General features: G+C 40.0%; 1 protein-coding gene across 1 annotated transcript in view; it reads left to right on the top strand.

The window, feature by feature from the left end:
* The window catches only part of PHLPP1 (PH domain and leucine rich repeat protein phosphatase 1), a 133,687-nt gene that overhangs the window by 76,445 nt on the left and 31,461 nt on the right, over positions 1-25,781 (top strand). The window contains exons 4-7 of the mRNA XM_066186770.1: positions 13,366-13,532; positions 21,367-21,513; positions 22,021-22,251; positions 24,233-24,435. Coding sequence (XP_066042867.1) covers positions 13,366-13,532; positions 21,367-21,513; positions 22,021-22,251; positions 24,233-24,435 — 748 coding nt within the window. The remainder of the gene's footprint in view (positions 1-13,365; positions 13,533-21,366; positions 21,514-22,020; positions 22,252-24,232; positions 24,436-25,781) is intronic.

Raw genomic sequence — 25,781 nt, forward strand, 5'->3', positions numbered from 1 at the left:
ACTACTTCACCCAAATGACTAACAGCATCGGGATGATAGCCAGCATGAGAACATATCCCCATGCGCTCATGATAACCTCCCATTTTTATGTAAGTGGAGGAAGAAAATACATAGTTTCAAGTGTCTTTTCAGACTGTCAGAAGTGAAGAAACTCTATTCTTTTAGCTGGTAAAATGTGCTTCAAGGAAAAATAAAGGCATTTTCCCCAACTCCCCAGCCCCCAAACCTGAAACTTGGCATTCTGCATTCATGGATTTTCAAACAGTACTTTGCCCCTTCAAGTTTTTGGTTGGGGTTGTTTTGTTTTGGGGTTTTGGTTTTTTTTTTTGATGTTTGAGGTTCCTGTCCTGAGATTGAAAAACAGAGACAAGCATAATTGTATGCAAGGCAGTTGTGTGGGAAGTGCTGCACAGTGTCTAAAGAACCGAAACAGAGAAACTAGTAATGCTGCAAAAGTAACTCAAATTTCCTCCAGCTGGTGCTGTTTGTGTCGAAGTGCTTAATTGTAAGGTGCACCATACCTGATTTACATGTATAAAGAAATGAGAAAAGTTGAATCTTAAGCTCTGTAGTTCAGGCAACCTTACATTCTTACGCTGGGAAAAACCCCCAACATTTATATGAGGTGTTCTGCCTCAGGTGTTTGGAAACTAATCAAGTTCAAAGCTGCTGAAACATTCATGCTAACCAAGAAAAGGCTGGGTAAAGCACTGTGTTTCTAAAAGCAAGGAGATTTAGGGAGGGCGGTATTATAGCTCTGAAATTTAGCTCCTAGTTGCTTGCTATGGGCTAAGTCACACGGTGCTTACAGATTCTTCCCTAATACTTGTAGGTGTTGTCTATAGTACTTGCACTTCCATGAGTTTTTATGAATAATATTTAAGACTATTTTAAATGTGAATGTTGTTTAATGGCATTTGTTTTGAAACTGACATTTGTGTTAACTTATATTCAGTGGTAGTTCTTCAGAGTGGTTCTTCTCTTTTGTGCTTCTGATATGTACTGCTGAAAACTGAGTCTTCTGACTCTTACTTAGCATAATGGAAGCTTTAACTATAAATTTTAATGCAGAAGGAAATCCCTGGTAAAATATTTCATTAAAATTGCTCAACTCGGTTTTTAACTATGAAAAAAATTTTCATGTCTGTCTTCTGTATACTTCAGAAGAGCTAGAAGTTGATGTTATTTTAACTTTTAAATAACAAGCTCAATCTCGAAGGGAGACTTCCAAAGAATGCTTGCTCTGCAGTCTTTCTCCCCACAGAATATTGGCAATGTTGACTTTTTAGTGGTGTTTCAGAATGAGACAAATCCTAACGCATACTCCTGCAATAAATATATGTATGCTAGAAAAGATTTGAATTCATGTTTGCGGAGGCTGGGTTTTAATTTAATTAAAAATAAGCATCGCTCCTGTATAATCAAATTCATTCTACACAGTGGAATCTGTCATAGCCAAGACAGCTCTTGTGCTCTGCCTCCGTACATTTTTGGAAGGTGAATAGGTGTTAGGATTGGTTTTCCTATATGTGTGTGTCCTGAGGTGAACACAACTTCTGTTTTCAGGACAGACTAGAATTATTCACAAATACTGACCTAAATATCGAACTTGGTGACATACTTATTCCAAATAGGTCACTTTTAGATACGCTGATTTAGCCTCAAACAGAATATTTTTAAAAGCTGGAGATGTGTCTTGTTCGTTAATATTGATAGTTCTATACCACAGTGCATTTCTTTCCTTTTACGTTCCAAAAACTGGAGACCTAATTAAGGAAGCTTAAAAGGAAAACAACAGCAACAGATTTGGTCCTTTGTGATCTAATGCATTCGTTCTCTTGACAAATGTTGAAAAATAAGCTTATGCAACTGGGAAGGGGGAGCAGAGGGGAAGGAAAGGAACATCTTCACAGCTTTAAAGAATTTTGTCTGCATAAAGTTGTCATGATGGTTCTGGAACTGGCACAATTACTTGCACAGCAAATCTGCCACTGTTTGCTACTTGAATGTCAAATGCAGAAGGACAGGGCAAAGAACGTGTGTTTAACAGTGAGGAGGACGTGATGAGGGCGTTTCTCATTTGTCACTTCCAAAAGCTAGAAAGCTATACCCTTAATGTAGAAGAGAGGGAGGTATTATGCATACTGTGTTAAGGAGTGGTGGGACTTGCTGCTGTGAGGCTGTGGTCTGCTGTTGAACGCTTCTAACAGGTAAACCTAACCATTTTTCAATATACGAAATTTCTGTTGCAATTGTTGCCTGTGACACAATTCATGATATGGATGGTTTGGCTGGAGTATAAAAGGATTAGCAGTCCTCTGTGTTCCAAGGCATGCAGTTAAAATGGGATGTCAAGGTCTGCCTTGGAAATTCAGTGTTGCAGAGCTTATGTCTGGATGCATTAGAGAATTTTATCTTCTTGGAAATGGTGGGCCCAGGGCGAGTTACCTGACCCCACAGAACTTCTCCCCTCCTGGCTGCAGGAGAGCAGGAAATGTGTCAACATCTTCATGTGACAATTATTTCCTGCTTTAGTGCTTGGTTCAATGGGGCAGGTAGAGGAAGAGAGGCAATGAGGGAGGGCTGTAAATAGTGCATGTCTGTGTAGGTAGGGAGAGTTGTACAGGCACAGAACCTTGTGTGTCTGCACACCATCAACCAGAGTTGGACAGTTGTGGCTAGGAATAAGTTGTTGTGTGGGGTTTAGGTGCCTACATACGAGAGTCCTGCTGTTGAAAATACAAGAAATGTCCAAAAATAGGATTTAAAACCTATGAACTTTAAGAGTTTTTTCTTGTGTGCTTTTATATTTTCCTCTCCTTGTTTCAGTCACTTCTATGTTCAAGTCTGTAGAGGACGTGTGTGGTGTTCCAAACCACCGTAACCTGTGAAAAAGGAGAGAGTAAATGATGATGTCAGCGTACATTATGTTTAAAACATGGTAAAAATAGGAAGGATAGCAAACTCAACTGCAAAGGGTGTGCTGCCGTGTTGGCCTTATTCCTTTCATGTCAGTGCAGAATGCTCTCTTCATACATTTATTTGCACTGTAGAGCTAGCAGAAAATAAGAACAGATTAGAATTTAGCTTATACTATACAAGTAAGTAAAGCAGGAGCCTCTATAGCTATAGTCTCCATCTTTCCTCAGCTTGTGTAGAGGTCTACCTGAAGCAGCAGTACAAAATTATTGGTTTTGCTTTCTTTTCTCTAAAGTTATCTGGTTCTGATCATCTGCCTCAGTATTCTAATTATTTTTTCAGTACATATTTGGCGATTGTGTACAGAGACTGTTGTAAAAGGGGAGTATGAGCCCTGTAAAGACGACAGAGGTGATCTGTAACTCTAGTGATATGGTATTTATTTCTGATGAGGAGAAAAGGTTTGAGTTCTGACCACATACTTGGTGCTACAGTCCATGTTTAAATATGTAAATTCTACAGAATTTAGAAATTAACTCCTGAGCTTGACTGCCGTTCTGCAAAAATATTTCCAAAATAGGAGACCAAGATGATTACCTTTTGGATGTGTGTTACAGAAACTGGGCTGAGGAAATGCAGTGAGCAACAGCTGAGCATTACTGCTAAAGGTGTATCTGCTTTTCAGCTGTGCTTCATCCACCTTTGAGATAGGGATAGTTCATCAACTGTGGGACGGCTTTTTCCTTCAACACATAAGATTCTGCTTATTAATTAAAGTGATGGGAAATAAGGCATATCCACTTGTGCATATAGCTTCATCTTTATTTCAGATACTCTCAGATGTTAGCATTTGGCTTTCTCCTGTCAGCCATGGCCAACCAGGAAAAGTTATGTGAGAAACTGCCACACCAGCTTCATTGTGGAACACAGATGTTGCAGAATTTTTTAATACAAAACACAACTTCCAGTCTGTAAAGAAGGCTTGAAGCCACTAATCTCATGGTTAAGTTAACCCTACATTGTATTTGCCTTGGCTTGCCCTCTAGGTGATTGACCTATTTCATATTGTATTTCTGGATACTGTAACGAGCTGTCGTCACAGAGTTCATCACTGCAGTGATCTTTATTACCAAGCTTCAGTTGTTTCTGGAGGCATTAGGGGCCGGCTTTTCTAATGCTTACTGGTCAAAACAGGCTCAGAATACCTTTTTGCAGAGCTTTGATGACAGAGGAGCACCAATGGTGAGTGTAGGGAAAAATCATATGCAAAGATTAAGTAGTTTAAGGTTTTTGGGATATTACCTGTTACAGTGCTGACAGTTCATACTTTTATGTCACTGGATGCACTGTCTCCTCTCCAAGCGTCTGTTAAGCCCCCTAAGCAATGGACAACTTTCTTCTGGAGGAATATGGTGGAGAACTTTCCTTTCCATGCAATTTGAATTTCTCGATTAGTATTTTTGCTTTTGCCTTTTGCTGTTGGTTATCACCTGTGCTCATTCTACGGGGAATGAGTGTGCGCAACAAACAGACTATTTGTGTTGCAGTTAGGAGCTTCTGACATTTCCTTTTAGCTTTATAGTCTTAGTCTATGTGTTTGGATGTACCACTCTGATTTTGGGCTGCCTGGTTTTGTGTGTGTTGGGGACATGTTGGAGGTCAGGAATATGCTGGTTGGTCACTGAGAAAGTGACCACGAAGTAGTTGGTTTGTTTCGTATGCCAGTTGAGCTTGGAGGCTGGAAAAGGAATTACTGTTCTAATATGACCTAAAAATTAGTTTAGTGTACTGCGAGCATCAGCGGCCATCTTTTGACAATAGCCTTTAACCAAAGCTTGTTTTCTTTGGGGATAACGATATGGGTTTCTTCACACTTGAGAGTAAGCAGCACCATTAGCCTGTTAGAACAGTTGATTCAACATCTAGTCAAGAAAAGAGAATCCAGAAGGATTTTCTCATTTTTCAGTGTGTCTTTTTTTGAGCTGATCCTTACTTACAGGAAATAGGATGACTCTAAGTTTAGTACGAGGAAGCCATTTTTTCCCTCTAATACCATAAAATGACAGTGTTGAGATAATGCTTGTGCTAAAAATAGATCCCTAAAAATAAACCCACAGCTTCCTTTTGGTGGTGATTACAAATACTCAAACATAAACAAACCTCTGGTTTCCATGCAAAACTTTACTTCCTTTTCTCTGTGTGCACGAAGCAATGGTTCAGGAGGGAAACCTGGTATTTTGTTTCAGCTGATTAGTTTTGCATGTCTAAATAGTTCAGCTGATTTAAAAGTGTAATGGTGACTTCAAGCTCTTAATTTTTTAGAGAAATTATAGTTTCACTGTTTTGTTTTTTCTTTTGTTGAAATTTAGAGAGTCTGTGGTTCTTGTTTTGGGCTTGCTGCCTTCATTTAATAATGGTTATTGAAGTATTGCGGCCAAGAGTGAGAACAGAAAACAAGGTATCGCCCACACATCTGGAATGACATTCAACGACTGTCTTTTGAAGTCTCTAAATCAGGTTCTGGTATTATTGAAGCTGAATTTGTGCAGCTCTTGCATAAGTATGGGAAAGCATTACCTGGAAGCTCAGTGAGGTGTTGCATCTGTTACCTTTTACAGTGTGTTCAATCCAGAAGGATCCCAAAGTGTTTTCAGTAATCTCTGGAAGTGGAAGAGTAGAAACAAATAGGAGAATGAATGTAATGTTGGTCTTAATGAAGCTCAGGGGAACCAAGTGTCCACAGTGAGCACATCCCATAAGATGAGAGGAGATTGCAGGGACTGACATATTGCACAGTGTTTTGATATGTGTAAGGTGATAATGGAGTTGGTCTTGAAACTGAATGGCTGTAACACTGAAAACCTTTCCAAGCAAAGTCTAGCAGCAAGGAAGGAAGGAGAGGAATTATTAGCAAAACCTAACTTTAGGGACATTTGCTCTCCTTAGGCCTCTTCTGTAGTCAGTGTAGAAGGGTTAAAGTCTCCAAGGAGAAAAGAGAATGAGTGCTGGAAACCAGTTTTAGGCTGTAGGCCAGTAGAGCTATATCCATGATAATTTGTATTACAAAACACTTGGGCCAGAAGGCCTTTCTGAGTTACAGTGGAATAATGGCATGAAAAGAGTTCATCTCATTGTAGAATTAATCCATATGATACAACTGTGTCAAAGAACCAAGATCAGAAATCAAGGACCTAGCATAATCTCTTGCTTAATGCAAACAAAAAAAATCCTTACCACCCCCTCCATATGGGAATGGGGAGACTCAGATGAGCGAACTTCCAGTTTAAGTCTTACTGGCAAGAGTCTGAGATCTAGTATATCATAGAATGGTTTGAGTTGGGAGAGACCTTAAAGATTATCTAGTTCCAAAGTCCCCCACCATGGGCAGGGGCACCTTCCAGTAGACCAGCTTGCTCAAAGCCCCATACAGTCTGACCTTGAACGCTTCTAGGGATGGGGCATCCGCAGTGTCTCTGCACAGCCTTGGATTATCTTTGTGGCCTTCTTCTGGACATACTTTAAAAGGTTCATGTTTTTATTGTGTTACGGACCTTAGACCTGGATGCAGCACTCCAGGTGGGGTCTCACAAGGGCAGAGTAGAAGGGGAGAATCACCTCCCTTGCCCTCCTGGCCACGTCTCTTTTCATGCAGCCCAGCCTGTAGCTGGCTACCTTGCTTGTGAGTGCATATTGTTGACTCATATCTGGTTTTTCATCCACCAGAACCCCCAAGTCCCCCTCCACAGGGCAGCTCTCAGTGATAACTTCTCTCAGTCTGTACTTAAGTCTGGGTTTGCCTCCTGACCCATGTGCAGCTCCTGAGACTTGGACTTCTTAAACTTCATGAGATCGTGTGGGCCCATTTTTCAAATTTGTCCAGGTCCCTCTGGATGGCATCTCTTCCTTCTGTTGTGTCATCTGTAAGCTTGCTGAGGGTGCACTTGATCTCACTATGTCAATGATAAAGGTGTTAAAGTGCACTAGTTGCAAGAGCTGTGATCCTGAGGGACACTACCCTCCACCAGCCTCGACGTGACAGAGAGCTGTTAACCACAACTCAGGCTGCATCCATCCAGCAATTCCTTATCCGCTAAATAGTCCACCCTTCAAATCCATGTCTTTATGGTTTGGAGATAAGGATGTTGTGTGGGACTGTGTTGAAGGCCTTAGAGAAGTCCAGATGGATGACGTTGGCTGGCTGCTGCAGTCGCACTATCATAAAAAGGCCACCAGATTGGCCAGGCTTGATTTGCAGTTAGTGTTTTCTATGCGCCTTAGCATTTCTTCCATGAGGATCTGCTGCATGATTTTCCCATGCTGAAATGAAAAAATGCTGAAAGAAAGTCCTTGCTTGAGGCCTGCTCATTGCAAAGTCTGCATGCTTGGCAGTACAGCTCCTTTTCTTTGTAAAAAAGTAAATCTAACAGGAATAATGAGAAGAAAAAGGAGTTTTTCTTAATTTTTATGAGACTGTCACCTTTTTGGCAGTATTTACAGATGAATTATTTTCAGTCAAGCTGTTCTAAGGATGTTAATATTCCTTGCTCCACCAAATGGAGATTCATGTCTGAATTATAAGTAGCTTAATGCTATTGCTAATTACTGTCACTTAACTCTAAGTTACATCTTAAGCCTTGTCCTTGCAGGGATCTTAGTGTGAGCATCCCAGTGTGACTACCACCAAGGTACAGAGTTGGTATCATTCCTTGGGTAATATTGATACCAGTACATGATCTCTAAAAGAAAAGTACTTTTCCTCCAGGAGGAAAAAAAGTACTCATGTTCTGGTAATGACTTCAGATACTACCCAGCATTTCCAAATGACAGATGATTAATGTCACCTTTTTTGTCAAATTCTTTCTGTCAAGAGCTTTATGTTAAATTTGGGACACCGACTTTCACATCTATGAATTCTTTTCTGGTCTCCTATCATGAAAAGTAAGGGAGCCCAACTTCTGGTTTATCCACTTCACGTTTCCCCCTCCCCACATGTTTTCTAATGCTGTTTTCAGTTGTTAGTGGTTTGCACAAGGGCTGAAAGTAGAAGTGACCTGTTTGTTTATAAAACTCTGTACAGAGATAAAGACAGCAGAGAAGGGATAAGTTTAAATTATTTTTGTGCCCCTGAGTCTTGCTGGTATTTGTATCAGAGGCTTTTGGCTGTTTCACCTGCAGAGGAGAGGTGGGGCAAGAGCACCCTTTGAGTGCTGCCACACTGGCATGCACTTCTGCCCTGCATCTTAATAGGGAATTACTACTCTGACCTCTGGCAGTGCCTATTGGATTTGTGGATTTGAGTGACAGGCTTTCAAAAAAAACCCCTTTGCTGGGTTTTATATTTTCTGTGCAAGACCCTTAGCTTGAGTTGGCGTGTATCTAATGTAACGTTTGAAATAAAACAAAAAGGAGATGCCAGAAAAGCCACTACCCTTTTACCCTTGGGCTCAACCCATTTTAACAGTTGTCATTTAAAAATAGAAATATCTGGCTTCAAAGAAAAAGCAAATGTTTTATTCCTCCCTCCCCTCCATTAAGTTTTCTGGTATTAGATTGTTTACCAGGCTAAACATTCCTCAGCTCTTGGCTGTGGCTGAGGGCTCTGATGTGCTTCCTGGCTGTGGGCTTCAGCTCAGTGGAGGGAGACCTCTCTGCTGAGCAGGGCTTTGATGTTTGAATGGAAAGAAGGTTTAGGACTTGAAGGAAGGTTAGTTCTGAGGTGAGGAGAACCTGTTTCCTCCAAGTTAGTTTAGGTATTTCAAGACAATGTATCACTGTTTAGTAAAGGCTTATGCAGGCATTGGTGGGATGTGATGATTATCAAACTGTTTAAAAACAAATCCTAAAGGAGAAAAATTAAACTGCCTTTGTATTGCATGTTTACAGCAGGTATAATTTAACACTGTTGGCTCAGTTCAAACAGACTGGGAATTTGGCTGCCTGTACAGTGTGGGCTGTTTTGCTATTTTGTCTTCTGTTGAAGTCCTGTGCAGTAATTTCTTATCTGAACAGAGCTATAGGAAATGGGATGAGGGTAAACAGGAAAAAGACATAATTACGTTGGTTTAAATTCACACCACAGGTCACACCAAAAGATGTCCTTGTGTAAACAAGACTTGTGTTTGTCCATACAGCTGGGTTCAGCTGTGCCTATTGCTGACATCCATTGTCAGCCACAGATCATTTTTGTAGTATAGCCAAGGCTTTAAAACAAAGACGATAATCAGTCTTGTTGCATAGCTCAGTGACAGAGGTGTCATTATTCTGATGGACAAAGCAAAGTGTTTTTTCAGCCCTGTGTAGCAAAGAAGCAGCAAGAATGTGGGTTGATGCAAATATTTTTCTGTATTTTTGTTGCCAGATGATAAAGATTTACCATGAACCCATACCATATTTTCACAAGTCTTGAAATACTGTTTCCTTTAAAAAAATAGTAAGTGAAGAAAAAATTAAAATCAAAACACTTTGGCAAATCTTTTTTTTTTTTTTTATTTGAGGTGTTGCCTGGAATCTAGGCATCAAAGGTACTGCTGGCTTTTTTGAATAGTTTTTTTTCATTTGTAGGTGTCTTGTGGCACAAGTAACACATGTGTAGGAGTGAGTTTTCATACTAGGGAGTCTGCTATTTCTTTGGCATGTGTGCTACTCTCAGGTGGGGAGGAGCAGGAGGCATACTGCCCAGGGGAGGGAGAGCACTCTGCAGCAGCATTATTTGTGAGGTATTTGCAGAATAAATCTACATTTTGTTGCTGCTGTGCAAAAATTAAAAGCAGTGACAGGTTGTTGGTGTTTGCAGTGGGTAAACTCAGGGCTTTTTGTAGTACATGTGCTACATTGTGTATCGCTTCTTCAAAACTAGGGTTAGTTTGCCATAGTCATGTGAAGACTGAAAAAATTAGAACAGTGTAGGCTTAGGATGCATAACTGAGGTTGCAACAGGAACTGAAAAAAAATCTTCCATTGAATTTCGTGGTTTGATGTATAAAAATCACTGTGGCCTTATCCCAGTACTACTGCTCTGGTATTACGGTGGGGGACATTGCAGCACAATGACAGGCTATAAAGTATTTAGAAATCATATACAGGGAATGGAGAAAGCAGCATATTTCATATTGTTTATTTATATTTTTTATGATTAAATATCCTAACTGAAACACGGACTTCAAAAAGTGTGAGATCTTGCTTCGTGTTTGAGTTGCCTGGCTGTCAAATGTTGCATATCTTGAGCATTGACTCTACAGCTCCTGCTGTAGCGCTTGTCATTGAGAGCTTGTGATGTACCATCCTCCAAGAAGGTCATTGCCCCAGCCACTTCCTCAGTGTTATTGGTTCTGGAAATGCAGCAGGTGTTCCATGTGGCACAAGTGTGAAGGCTCTGTGCAGTTTGGGATATGATGAGAAGAGGGATTGGTTTGGACCATGGTGGCTTCTGCCTGTGGAGTTCTGAATTGTGCTGCTTGTGGTTTTATTTTTATATATGTACATATAGCATATCGAACAGCTATACTTGAGTTTTCCACAAGGAAACACCAAACAAACCATAACAAGCACTTAATGCAGGTTCCCTGTGTATCCAAAAAGCCTTTCCCTCTAGCAGTGCTAGCACACCAACTCTCTTCACAATTTTTGTAGGAGCATGGATGTGTTGAACACAGCCCAGATAACTTGTTTGGGTATTTATTTACAGTGGAATGTTTTGGTTTTGTTTTCTACCAGTGGAAGCATGACTTTCTGCAGATAATGTCCTTTTCTCCAGATGCATTTTATTCTTTGAGTATGAAGGATATTCTACTCAGTATTTCCCACCCTTTATCAGCTTATCTCTGCAGTGATTCTCCACAGTGAGTCAGGGAAACCTGGTGCTTTATTAAAGAACTGTATCATCTTTTAGAAAAAACAGTCTTTGCTTTTAATAAACAATAGCAAATTCAAGCATGTGCAGTATTGCTATGCTCAAGTCAATTGTAGATAATTGCAAGATTTATTACAGAACAACATGATTTCAGAATTTTGATATTCAGCTTCTAAATAACTGGTGAAAATTTCTGGTGAATGAGAGAAAGTATTAAGATGATGTTCTCTTTTTTTTACTCTTGTTTTTCATCTTGTTGCTCTATTCTGTAGGAATTTGTGATAGAACAGTATTGAGCAATGAAAAGAGAAAAGACTTATCCCTGCCTGTGAAAATAACTATGTGTGTTTATATGAGTAAACATATGCTTCCTTGTAACAATTTGGGAATTAATTCTTTGAGTACTGTTTGGTAACAGAAAGACTGATAAAATTACAGTTGATTCCAGAACTAACACCTTTTAAAATATGGTTTTAACTTTTACAATTATCTGTCTAGTAGAAGCATCATTCAGTATTTGTCAAATGCATGAAAATATGAATTAAATGCTTTGTGTAATAAAGTGTTCCTTAAAAAAAAATAAGCCAAACAATAACCAGTACATACAATCTGTGAAACCAAAATTACTTTTAACTAGATTTATTTCTCAGGGTTTGGCAATTTTAAGGAAGGATTTGCATCCTTTTTTGAGGCAGCAGTGGAATTTGTATATTTGATTTGTTTGGCTGCATTATCATGATTCCCACTCAGAGTTGCCATTTCTGGTTCTTGAGATATTTTTAGAGTAATGTGCCTTGCTAAGCACTGCTGGGCTGCATATTGCCGTTAATATCACATTCCAAACAAGTAGTTGGAGCAACAGTGTATACAAGTGTTACACCTGAAATTAAACATTTCTCCTTTTTAATTTCACGGGTGTCAGCAGTTTTTCATCTTGTCTTTGCAGTGTGATCAGAATTGTACAGTACTGGGCATGAACAGACTGAATACCCAGCATTCAGAGATGACTGCTCAGTACAGCCTATGAATAATTCTTGTCTCATACTACAAGGGGAAGAAAAATACTAGCTCCTGTAACAAAAGGACTGAACTAATTGAGTAACAAATTTCAAGCGTTTTAATGGATGTGGGAGGACTGGATTATTAACGGTTGTGTTGGAGGAAAACACTGCACTGTCTATTCCCCTTGAAGCTTATGGCTATGTTTTTTTATAATAGCAACCACTTATCCTAAGGCCTGTGTAGCTTGTGTTGGAGAGGAAGAAAAAATAATTCAGGCTTTCCTTTCAGTGGCAAGCTACTTCGCCTACTTCCTCCAAACCTGATGCCTCTAGTATCAGAGTACTTTGTGGCAGGGACTCTGTCTATGCCCAGAAGGTTGAGTGGTGTGTCCTTCATCAGAGTTGAGAAGCTCTTATGTTGCGGGGCATTGATGAGGAGTTGTTGGGTCTTTTCCTCTTTTTGCCCCTTAGATGTGGTGTTTGAACCTCCAGAATCCCAGCATAAAAGGGCAGTGAAAGGATAGCTGCTTTTTGGTGTGAGCAGCTGACAGAACACTATAACCATTTGAGCACTGTTGGTGTGGTCCCAGAAGTCTAAAATGGTGGTGAAGTTGTTTGCTTCTCTTCCTTTGGTTCAGCCATGCCTGCTCCAAAAATGCCTCTCCTTCTTCTAGCATTTGGCTCCTGTTCCTTGCCCACCGTCTCCACTGCCTTACATTACTCTGTGGTGGTGCTTTGCCATGAGTTTGCTCGGGTTAGTTTTTGATTTTGCTGGTGATATCTGTTTCTTTTTAGTAAAGTCTAGTAAATAAGTAAAACAGGAAGATGTAGTTCACCGAGATGTATCCTAGAGATATGGAAAGGGGCAGTATTGCCATTACTTGAAGAAGTTGCCTATAGGTCTCTGTGGACTGATGCTAGCTATACATATATAGTCCTAAGTGGTATGATTTCTTTTAGCCTCTGTAGATTGTGTTTGTTTTACCTTCCTCTTTCTAGAAAACAGTGTTAAGCCTCCAAATCTCAGTTTTGTTTTTGTCATATTTTTTATCACTTTTGAACGGTCTTCTAATTCATTGAGAAGAAATGACTGCTCGATGCTTTGCTGCTGAGTTATTTTTTCTCTTCAGTAAGGTGTAAATGGGATAAACTCTTCTTCTGTCATTTGCTACCCATCTTGGACATAAGAAACCAACACAGTGGTGATGACTGCTAACCCCTTGCTTCCACTCATTTGGAGGAGGCAATGCTACCCAAAGGACTAAACCAAAGCTCATGTCAGATAACTTAACTTTTTTTCTGGCTGTTACTGCATAACTTCAAAAATGAAAATGGATTAATTTCACATATTAATTTGAGAAACTTTTCTCTTTTCTCCCTGCTAGCTGTCTGTGGACCTGGTTTAAGCACTGAGGCCAAGAAAGAGATCATGGCACAACTTGCTCCAATTATCTAAACTGTGTTAAATCAGCAGTATATGCCAACACTGGCTTCTGCTGTGCTTAAAGAACAGTTTATCTTGTGCTGGTAGGGGTGGAGAAAATGTGCTTTTTGTTATTACTGTATTAATATATTGGTGTTGTACTTGACTTCCAGGTTGCATCACAACGCATCAGCTCAGTGGATCTTTCATGCTGCAGCCTGGAGCACCTGCCTGCCAACCTGTTTTATAGCCAAGACCTCACTCATCTCAATTTAAAGCAGAACTTCCTGAGGCTAAACCCCAACCCATCCACAAGCAGAGCGCTTAGTGAATTACAAAGGTAAAGTGGTATGGTTCTACTTCTCCTCCTCTGTCCTTGGAGCCATGATCCACAGAAATTTTCCTAAAAATTACTACCTCCTCTTGTAGAACATTGGCCTGACTGTAATGCTTCAGAAATTGGTTAACTGTGTGTGTTAGAAGCAGACTGGCTTTCATAAGAAACTTCATGTTTTTCTTGTAAATAGAAGGACATTTTCAGCTCAAAATGCAATTTTCATAATGTGTTTTTATCTACCTACTGAGGCCAGACTGTAGTTCTTCAGCCTTTGACTTGTGTGAGTGAGCATGAGTTGGTGAGCTGCCCATCAAAGGCAGCCATTCTAGGCAGGAAGAGTAGTGAAGTAGGAACTACATGTGACCAACTGAAGAAGTTCTTTGTTACCCTGCCCCCAAGCAAAGAAAGCCCTGATTTCATAAATTCAGTCTGGTTCCTGTCCTCTTTCTACTCTGCTCAATCCAAATTCTTCTTTCTTAGTATCTGTTACCTTCCAGTTCTTTCCACTGCAGCTCATCCGAGAATGTAACAAATGGGTAGACAGCAGCGTGATTGGTGCTCTGAATGATTTAATGTATGTGTTCTGTGGAATCAGCAGGCTTTCTGTGTTCAGAAAGATGGATGTTCCCATACTGAATATAAAGCTGTGATTTTAATTTCACTGGTTACTGAATTGCGGAATACCTCAAGATTATATTTTTGACTGGTCCTGTTCAAACAAAATATTTTAAACCACATTTCTAAATCCCTTCCTCTTTGAAAAACAACTGAAAAATACAAGATGGATTATGCGGGCTGTTGTATTTTTATATCATTCCAATTTCGTTTTGGAAAAACAAAAAATTTGGCATAATGAAAGATGAATGAACCCAGCAAATCTGCTTCACAAACAAAGCAGGCAGCTATTCCAAGGCCTTATGAACACAGTCTGGAAAGGAATTCTGACTGGACTGTGAATGTCAGTATAAGTCTCCAGACAGCAAGTGGAATTTTACAGTAAGCTAACGATGAACGTGGACAAATAATCAATGTCTCTAATTTTAATGACTTCTTACAATTTTTTTCTTTCTAAATATCAGAAAGTGTGAAGGACATACTTGATTTTGCTTTGTCCGTGTACCTGAAGCTAATTCTGTTTGGGATTAAAAAGCATTGATAATTAATGTGATGGGCAGTGTTCATTCTCTGCTTAGTGTTCTCTTGGTATTGCAGTTGTAGGAACAGCTGATGAGTCTCACTGATAGTTAATAAACTATTACCTTTTTTTTTTTTACTAACATGAGCCTGAACATAAAATAGTGAAAGGGTTCAGGTGACAAGATATAACTCTCCTGTTTCCTGAGATTCTTCTGAAAGGGGGAGAATCTGGAGAAGTGGCTTATACCTGAGGTACAAAACTGATTGTCTCACATTCCTCTGTGAGCTGATCCTATTCTGTAAGCAAATAATAGTCTGCTCTGCTTCCATTGCTTTGAGCTTGGGAAGAAGGCAGAAGGCAGGTCTGGGAACTTCGGGAGGAAAAAAAAAATTAGGTTGCACAGTGCTGTTTTGGTGTATCCGAGTTTGTGCATCGGGAGCTCTTGCTCTTGATGTTTTCCTTTGTCTGCTTGATGTCCTCTAGCCTTACCTTCATCCAGCACAGGTGACATCACCCAGCCAGGGAGTAGCTAGAGGAATCTGTTGCCACTGTTTCCTTTGCTGTGCCAGTGGGAAGGGCTCTGTGAAGTAGTGGTAGTTCCTGCTGAAGATTAGGAAAAGTGATGCCCCTTTGGTTGTCTTTTGGCTCCCTACTGCAGCAAAAGCACGAGCCTGACCATGGAGTGTATTCCCAACCTATTGTCCTTCCTGCCGTAAGAAACATAGAACTGGCTTCTCCTTTGGGTGAGAAAACTTGAGTTTTACTTGTGTTCCCAAAAAGCTTTGAGCCAGCTTGACTGCTACTCTAGTGAGTAAATGCACAAATATCTAGAAAGAGGAGAGCACTGTATGTTTTGAAATTATTAGTGAAACCCAGTATCAAAACATGTGTGAAATGAAGCTTCTTGTTCCTGTGAACACGTTGTCTGATTTATTTTTTTCTTTTTAAACCAATCCCATAAAACCATTTTCAGATTTATTGGGATTGCACAAGGTAAAACTTCCCTGAATAAACCAAAAGTCTCTTTTCGTTCACCCGTGTTCTTTCAAATCACGGGAAAGAAAATACAGAATCTCTGCTGTTTTGATTTGGTACTGTTAGCTTTTCTACAAAATTACCAATTGCTAAATTGGAGCTGCACATGAGGCACAGAATCCCTGAATCAAGCCTACAGGCATTTAAGGCTCCAAAATAGCCATGTGCTTGGATGTTGTGAACAAAACACATTGGCGTTTATATACCTACCCTTCCTGGTACAATTTTAAAGTAAAACCTGGTTAGCAACTCAGTCTGGGAAAATCTGTCTTGCTATAAGCAGTTCTTGGTGCTGTAGTCCTCTTAATAAATCACTTTGGGTGGTGATTTAATGAATCCTGGATTTCAGAACAAGTGTGCCAAAGACAAAATAAAATACCAACTTTTCAGCCACCCACTGAATAGACTTGCAAGCAGCTGGGTCACGTTAGTGACATGCTGACTAGTGTACTGACATGGCAGGTACAGTCAGGAATGTATTGGGAAAAAAGGAATATCTCTTTTTGTTTATGCATTTGCTTCTTTCAGTTGTTAAAATATCATTTGTTGCATTTATGAATAAAATGTTTAGCCCTGATTAGTACATGGCATCTGAAGGTGTAGAGAGGTGTAGATGTACTTTTTCCCAGTAGCTGCACTTTTACTTGCTTTACTGTCCACTCAACCCCCTTTTGTTGCTGTAGATGCTCTGCAGCTGTGAACTTCAATAACTAAACTCTCTGAATATTGAAAGGTAAACACAGCTACCTCTATTTTTTTCCTGCTTATCAGGGAATGCATATTTTATGCTATGTATACAAGTAAGCCATCTGAAAATTCTTCTGTGCTGAAAAAGGTAGCCACTGATGCTACTTGTTCTCCCTCAGAATCTTTTTTAAAACTACAGGAAAGGATGTTTCTCTTTTGGAGAAGAGAGGAGGTTCCCCGGTTGAAATGCTAACAAGAGTTCAGGCTTGCTGATTTTGCAGAGTACTGTTGCTCTGGGTTTGAGGCAGAAGAATAGACCATAGTCTTTATTTACTGCTGTTCTGCTTCACTGGACTGAGAACACTTTATAAGTAATTCTTTCAGTTGGTGTTGTTGGAAAAAGTGGTTGGCATCAAGAAGACTATTTTCTTGTTGATGTTGAGAAGTAAGTAACCGGTATGTGGATTTTTAAGGTAAGACTGTTGCAGATCTAAAAGAAAAGCAAGATGTAATACGACACAAAGTTGTTTTCAAAATAGATAAAATTATGCTTGCCAGTTTTATCTAAAGAATGAATGATTATTCTGATTGTGGTTGTTAACTGTTGACAGTGATTATAGGGATTTTTATCTTCAGATGAGTTGGTATCATTTCTCCCCCAGAGCCCTTATAGAAATTAACTGCCTTCTCTGGCATCTCAGGTGAAACTCTTTGGGGCTAGTGGCAGAAATTTGAAGATGCATCTCTAGGTTATGAGAAGGCTAGAGCACTCTGAATTACTGATGCAAGCATTTCTGAAATCCCTTGCAATTTCCAATTTTTATCTGAGAACCCAGTATTTCTGGCACTAGGCTAGCAGCTCCCTTAGACAGTAAGGCCATCCAACATAACTGCAGAAAGGGAAAAAATTGCACCTTTTATTTCCAAGGAGGAAATCGCCATGGCAGAATTTTATGGACATTCTCTTAATGATTAAATAAGTGGCCAAAGTAGCAGGTGTTGAAGAAGGTGGCAAGTTTTAGTTCGGTTCTAAAGCTTGTCACAGCACTGCAAGACAAAGGCCGTTGTTCTGCCCAGAAATGGTGCTGAAACTGAGGGGCACTTATGTTGCTGCTTGAAAATAATACTGAGCTGTAACCACACCACAGTCATGAAAGCCCAGGTTCTGGAGATAGGTTTGGAAAAGTGATTGTTTTCCTTTGACTGAGTTCTTTATTAAACCATGCCTTCCCTTGCCAGTATAATAAGATACTGCTTTTTAATTGTTTTCGGTAAGAGTAGGGCAAGACCAGTTTTGTCAGATGAACCTGTTATGGCTGGATTTCAATGATGGTATATGACCACCAGTTGCAATACACTATTCCCCTTGCCCCAACCATAGTGAAACACAAATGTATGCTGGAAATTCCTCTGCTGTTCACACTGGGTAGGTCTGATTTTGAAATTAGCATGACAGTCAGTTCATTGCTTTGCCGTGATACAAACTTCTTTTATTAGTACCTCTCCATATTTTGCATATGTCAAATTAAAGCCCTTCCTGAAGTGGCAGCTTCAGGATTAAATAAGTGGGCAGTTTTTGGCTCAATTAGGGCGATTAGTGTTCAGTCATATTGCAGGTTTAAACCCAAGGTCTGACATGTCAACATTTTGCTCTAGCTTAAAGTAGGGCTATTTTTGTTCAGCAAAGTGAGTGTTTTAAGTATTGGCCATTACAATAAAAAGCTCAGTAAGCTAACTGAGCCTAGTGTATTGAGACATGCTGTTCTTCAGGTTGGCAGAGATAGCAAAGTCTGGAACCGTGGAAGAAGGGAGGAGAGGACGAAAAGCTTATGTATGGACTTGATATGAGGTTATTACTCTGTCATGCCTCAAACAAGCAATGTTGTGCCTTTTTTTCTTTCTAGCAATGCCGTGTGGGCAGCATTGATGTGTGTGCCTGCTTCTGATAGGAGTAAAGATTCGGATGTGAGAAAACAGCAAAGATGTTGCTCTCTAAAATCTATTGGAAGCCTGGTGCTTTGCAAACTCAGCCGCCACAGAAATCTTGAATCTGTAAAATACTTCTCTCCTACCTTATTTATACTGATATGATATACAAGTGATACTCTTGTGATTGACTGTAAATCTGTCTATATAAGAAGCACTATAAACAATTCAGCATTTTGAATGTGCAGCGTAGCAGTGCTCCATAACGGAAGTGCACTGGCATGTTTGTGATGTGGATAGTGGGAAGTGGCCAAAGATGAGAGGTAGACTTAGATCTTAACTTTGAGCAAATGCCTGCTAGTTTGTCTCAGTAATGGTCTGTACTAGACGGTGCTCCATGAGAAGAAATATTACTTTAGCATTTTCTAAATGAACATGTTTGCAATGGGGGAAGAAAATACTTCTTTCTGGCCAGATGGTTTTTAACTTTAGCTAAGACTGTGGTGTCTGTCTTTCAGTGTTTCCGTAAATGTGATTTAACAATGAACTTTGATTTGTGGATTTTTTTGATGTACACTTCTATGTGTATTTTGTGTGAGTTTATCCCATGCTGGATAAACTCACACTATATAGACCAGTTAACCTGTTCAGTTTGTGTCCTGAGTAGTTAGATTACTCACCAAAGACCTTTAATAAGGACACATTACAGCATAGATTAGAGTAGTAGAGATGTAATGCAGATATGTCGGGTAGGGGGAGCTTTTCTTTCCCCTCCTCCTCTTTGAACTAGGGTGGTTATGCACAAGAATGTATGCAGAAAACCTGGAAGCTGAACATGACACTGGAGTTACTGTATTTCTTAGCTTCCTTTACCATCTGCTGCCCCAGTCCTCTTTCCTGTGTTAGTTTGGCCTTCTGTAATTTTATCTCAATATTGTGTTTGGGATCTTCCAGTAGATTATTTAGTGAACAAAAGCCCGGAGACTGTCCTTTTGAGACTACAGAGCGGCACAGGTAAACGCTGTGGCCTTGGTGTGGTTGTTAAATGAGTTCATTCTTTTTTCATGGTTGGCTGGAAAATTGGAAAGGTTATGTTTTGAGGTTTCTCCAGCAGCTTAGTTATTTTGACTTAATCTTCCCGTTTTTACTATTTTTGTACTTGCCTAAATACTGGGGAAAAATATTCTAAAAGCTCACAGTCCAGTGCTTGGAGCACTCTTGTTTTTATTTACAGCTAACTTTGAGGGTGATGTGGGACAGCTGTTCTACCACAGAAACGCCCCGAATTTCAAGGCAGTTATCTGTGCCCTAAATCTAGTTATCTTCAAGATAAATGCAGGATTGTGTGTTTCAGTTCTAGGTTCAAGATTTTAAGTCCTTATTCTCAAAATAGAGGAATATGAAGGTATAGTGTTTAAAATGTGTGTATTTATTTTTCTGGCTGGCAGCCCTTATTAACTTACCCTTGCCACCTTTTTAATTTACAGTTCCCCCTTTAGCGATAGACTAGTCATTGTTTCTGCACAGTAGCATTTTTTCCCCTGCAGCCCTAATTTGATTGGAAGATTTCCCTTAGTCTCCATCTAACTTTTTGCCAAACTACTTCTGCCTCCAGCATGGCACAGGGTATTCAAAATTCATGATAACTCTGGTGATGATATTTTTATTTTTTTTTCTCCTGCCATCATTGCAGCAAAATACCACTGGAGAGTAAAGCATTCCTTTGCTTGCTGTGAGCCTGTGTGAATGTTATGTGAGTTTACAGCCTGCCTTTTGGGCTCAGCAGCCCTCTCTGAAGTACCACACAAAGGCGCTGCTTACGTTTTCAGTTGAATTTTAGTCAGTGACACGAGTTTGATTTAGGCAATACTAAAGGCGTGTGCCAGTTGATTGCAGTAGCTGCTAGGGATTTTAAAGTCTAGTTATTATAACTCTTTAACCTTTTAATGCTTGATGCATTTGCTCTTTGTGTTTTCTGGGTGGAGGAGGACAAAGTTCTCTGAGGTAGGATTGGGCTGATGCAGAGGCTATGGATACACTGGCACATGCTGCTGGAGATTACTTTTATGTGGAATAGTAGCACTCGTAGGTACAGTTTTGTTTCCATCACCAAGTTATATAAAAGTCTGCTCACACAAATAAAGGACTTGATCCTTAATGAAGGGAAAATTAAATCCAGATAAAATGTCCTGGTATAAGCTGTGCCAGAAAAGAAACTTCCTCCCATCTATCGGAATCTGACACAGATCTTTTCATTCATCCTTTCACTTGGCTTTAGGCACACCTCCCAGTGGTTGTCAGGCAACCGTAATAATGTTGCTGAACATGCAGGCTGGCTAATTGGATTGTCCCCTTCTTGGGTTTTTTGTTTAAATGATTTTGGTCATTTTTAGTAAGGCAAACACATGCAAGTTGCTTTTTTTGGCTGATGTGGTAAATCAAGGGGCTTTTAAGAGTTCTGTGACATGTCAAGGACAAAATTTTGCCTCTGTCACTACAGAGGCCTTGCTAAATTCTGTTTTAATTCAGCCCATTTCCTACTTGTACTCCAAACAGTCTCTTCTAATGAGAATTTTTGTTTGAAAGACAAGTATGATGGTCCTGAGCACACAGGTCAGCAGCACCACAAAAAATTAGTGTTCAAAGAGTCTGAGAATTTCCTGTACCTTGTAACCTGTGTCACAAGGATAGTTTTACTACCCAAAAATGGGTTTAGGAAAACAGCAATGCTTTAGTACAGGGTGAAATGCCACAGAAGTGAAATGTATAATAAGGATGATGGCAAGGGATTTGTTCTTTGTTACACTCATTGGAAGGTAAATCTAATGCGATATTCAAGAGGGTCTGTTTCTCTTTGTCAGCTTAACATGAGTGAACTCTTACAAGTGGCGTTGAATTTGAGTGTCTGGTAGTTTCCCTGGTTCTGAACATATAAACTAAAAATGCATGTGATTTGTATTTTCATAGTCAAACTCGTCTTATATTAATTATTGTGAGGTAGCTTCGTGTGGATTACTTATTTCCTTTTTTTTCCCCCTTATCTCATTTTAGATTCACCAAATTGAAGAGCCTTAACCTTTCGAATAATAATTTAGGAGACTTCCCACTGGCAGTCTGCAGTATCCCAACCCTGACTGAACTCAACGTGTCCTGCAATGCCCTCAGAAGCATTCCAGCAGTTGTAGGCGAAATGCACAAGCAAGTACTTTCTTAGAACTTTCACATACACAGCCTGACAAATAACAAAGGCAGCAACAGTTTCATTACTCTGCATACTCCTGCTATGAGAAACAGTTTAAACTTACTGTCAGAGCAGACTGGCTTGTAGATCCATATGGAAGCAATTGTGGATGGAGGGAAAGCACACTTTGTGCCTCAGAGCTCTTCCAGTCTTCCAGCATTTGACACAAGGGTCACCTTCACGGTGAAGAAAATCTTTTAACCCTTCTTGCTTATGTTCTTCAGCTGTCATACAAATTGTAGTTCTGGAGATAGAACAGCCTACACTTCATGGTTACCAAAGCTTTAAATTATTTGGTGGATATCTTCTCTAGCAGATGTTACAGCATTATTCATTAACATTTTTCTCTCTGCTGCCCTTTTGTATGTCACTGTAACTGCAGCAGATTAGTGTGTTTATAGGAAGGAAATGTGATTTAACAGGTCACTCAATTTTCTTCACTCTCCCTTCCCCTCTTCTAATAGCTTGCAGACATTTTTGCTGGATGGCAACTTTCTCCAATCCCTTCCTGATGAATTGGAGCATATGCATCAACTCAGCTATGTGAGTCTGTCCTTCAACGAGTTCACTGACATTCCTGGAGTGCTGGAGAAGCTGACTGCCATGGATAAGCTCTGTATGTCAGGAAACTGCCTGGATACCCTGAACCTACAGGTGTTAAAAAGGATGCCTCATATTAAGCATGTGGATCTAAGGTAGGCTTTCAGAAAAGGGGAAGAATAAGTAAGCCTAAATTATTTCTCTTGTAATGGCTTCTCCTTGGCTGTCAGAATTGCCTCTGGGTATAAATCTCTTGCGTTTGTCCACTGAACCATGTTTCTGTTATGTAACTCCCAGCACTTGCCGTGATTTAGCACTCTTCTTTGAGGAGGTTGTAGTATTTAGGGGGATCAGTAGGTAGAAAAATGAGTTTTAGGGCAAGTGAATGTTTGCACCAAAGGATCAAACAAAACAGAGCCTGGGAGGCTTGCGATTCCTGCAGTACTTGTTGCTGCAGTATTAATGCAATAGACATGATAGTCCCTGGCACAAAAAGCTTTTATCTGAAATGTTACAGATTTTTGAGGTGAAGAAAAGGGCATTGAAGGTGAAAGGACAAAAATAGATATTTTAATGTTTCTTGGTGTGTTGAAAGGCCTTGTCCACCATGAGTAATGACATTTTATTGGTACCCTCTGAAGACTCCAAGGAGATCTTTATTACAAATGGCTCTGGTATGAATGAGGTGATTCTCTATTGTTTTGGTCTTTGGGGAAGACAAATTCTGCAATCAGCTGGTCAAGGCTCAGTTCAGAGCCTGGACCATGAGGTCCATATAACAGTGAATTTTGGAACCATGTAGTTAAGCTAAAGTAAGATAAAACTTATTTTACTGTACTACCGTGTAGCTGTCAGGCTTTGCAGTCTAGCAAGGGCCGGCATAAGTTTAGCTAAAATAGGTGGGTGAATCCTGAAGTGTTTCTGGTAGGGTTTGTTAAAAGCAAATAAATTGGCCTCAGAGAAGGGATCTTGTGGCTGACCTGGCCATGAGTTCCAGCAGTGCATTTCCAGCCCTCTCGTCTGCCGCATCCTTTCTGCACCTAGGAGTGAACAGTGGCTCTTTGTGTCACTACCTGAAATAGTAAATATTGTACTTGCTGTACAATGAAGTGCTTTGCTTCAGTGAAATCAAAAAGAAGCACTGCATGCTAATTGAAAATAGAGAAGGTAAGGTGGTGTTGGAGGGAACACATTACTCTTATTCTTTTAACTGGAAGATGTAGCTACTCTAAGAATGGAACTGTTACACAGAGGGCAACGTTTGGAAAGCAGGAGCAACAGCAGGACTCCAAGAATTGGTCCTTATCTGCTATACAGAGGGGTCAGCTGGCTTAATGGGCCAGCAGAAGTTACTATATTGGTTTTAGCATTCTGCCTAGAGCTGGGAGTTTGAAATCGAACTCTTTGGAATGCTCTGCAGTCCTAAACATTGCTGGGTTATAGATAATCTCATTCAGGTATAACTTCTGGGGAAGTTGCTGAATAATGACAGCATAAATGTACTGCAGTGAAGATGTGTAAAACCTGTCCTCTGTATCTTTATCCAGACGCAGTTGTCTTGGATTTTTGCATTGTTCTCTTTCAACACCCATTTTCAGGTCTCTGGATTTGTTTGCCGTGAAACATGGAGAGGCAAGAAGCAAATACACGGGAATTCATAGATCTTAATTTGGCCGTCCAATAAGGCAAGGGTCTCCAATACATGCTGGTTACTTGTATGTGCTGGATTTTTCCAGCAGATGATAGGCCAGCAAGAATTGTAGAGGTTTTGTACTTTTCCAGACTATTGGGGACAAATAACAGCCAGATCATCTTTTATTTTTATAGGCACAGTAACACTAATACTTAGCTTCTTGCAGAGCTTTTCATCAGTAGTTTTCAAAGTAGTTTGGAAAGGAGCTTGGTGTCATCATTCCTTTGTCATGTTGGATAAAGCTACAGAGCATATCCATCCTGCTTTTCAAAGGATGAAAACTCTAATATAAAAAAGGGGAAAATATTAAAAATCAACCTTGATCAGAACCTAAAAGAATGCTAGTTTAATCCAGTGCAGCTGATTGATTGTAGAGCAAGCAATGGTTTATCAGCAGGAGCCTGCCTTACAACTACACCTAATCTCCCTTTTTTGTCTGCAAGATTGAATTCAATTAGGAGATTGGAGGCTGATGAAATAGATTTTCTGCATCATGTGACCCAACTGGATCTGCGAGACAACAAACTCGGGGAGCTGGACGCAACAGTTTTTAACAATGTGGAAGTGTTGCACTGTGAACGGAATCAGCTGGTGACCCTCAAAATCAGTGGGTATTTTCTCAAAGCACTGTACGCTTCCTGCAACGGTAAGTGCATTCGCAGGGCAGCTGTGGTATTGTCATTGTACCGGGTTCTCTGTGAGATGCATGTGGAGTGTACTGCATGTCATCAGGAGGCTCTTGACACGGTCCTAGATAAAAGGGTTTCACATGTGCGTGTGTCATGCTACTGGCAGTTCTAGGCTTAGGGAGTGACTTTCAAATAATAACATCATTTGGAGGTCTAAGAACTGTGAAAATCTTAGAAATTCTTCTCTGTGTCAGTAGGGAGGGTTCTTGAATTTCACTTGTTTTGGTTGCATTGATGTGTTGCTGTGTTAAAACCAGTGTGGAATTTACTGCTTTTCCCTGCACTGAGAAAGTTTGAACAAGTGGCCATTTGGGAGACAAACCAAAACTATAAATTTTTGCTCCTCCCTCTGGCTGCTTACCCTGTCCAGAAAGCTATGAAATTCATAATGGTAACTTCATTTACTTGTATTTGATAATAAAAAAAATGCAGCCTTCTTCAGTTGAATTAACTGCTGTGTTTCATGAACAGGATCTGTTTGATCTTTCTCTGTAAACTGCTATTACTTAAAATACTCACTTTGCACCACCAGTTTTATCATTTGGAGTAGTTCAGTGTGGAATAAAGAAAATGCAAAGTCGGAGAACTGTGAATTTGATGAGCAGTCTGAACTGCCTTTAAAAGGCTGTCATCTTAGCAATATCTAAGCCTGCGCCTTCATTAAGTATTCATGCCAGGATCTTTGTAGCTGAGAAAAGTTAACATAATCTGAGCATGTGCTGTTCAATGTGGGCTGAGAATCCAAGTCAACCCCTGTCTTGCAGCGAGCTGCCTATTTGGTCTTGCTGTTCCTCCTGGCTTGTCCTCTCATTGCACCCTTGGCCGCCTTGTTTTCATCTCATCTTCCAAAGAAACTGCCTGTTACAGTTGCACTTTAATTGATTTTTCTGTAGGCTTAAATGAATGTCTGTTTGTTTTTTTGTGTTTTTTTCAAACTTAACAGCACTAGCTACCTGAAACCTTAGGATATGAACTATATTTGGATTGCTTCAATAATAACATTACTCGCTGTAGTTGCATTATGAAAGATCTGTAAGACTGCCTGCAACTGGGAACTCCACAGGCATGCCAAGGCTTATGTAATGTGTTGACAAATACTCTGGATCTTGTAATGACCTAGAGCACTCTGGTATTCTGTAACTTGCTGTTCCAGAGTGGGGAGGTTCCCTTCCCATGCTTATATCTCAAGTGACCAGTGAGAAAAAAGTAGAGCAGTTTTGTGACCGACTCTTCTGAGCAGAGGGCAGGAGAGGTGACATTACAGCTCTTGTGACAAAAATGGAAAAAATGAGAATTTGCCATG

This window comes from Chamaea fasciata, unplaced genomic scaffold (assembly GCF_029207755.1).
Source record: "Chamaea fasciata isolate MVZ Bird 193981 ecotype frontalis unplaced genomic scaffold, bChaFas1.0.hap1 SCAF_1, whole genome shotgun sequence".
NCBI lineage: Eukaryota > Metazoa > Chordata > Aves > Passeriformes > Sylviidae > Chamaea > Chamaea fasciata.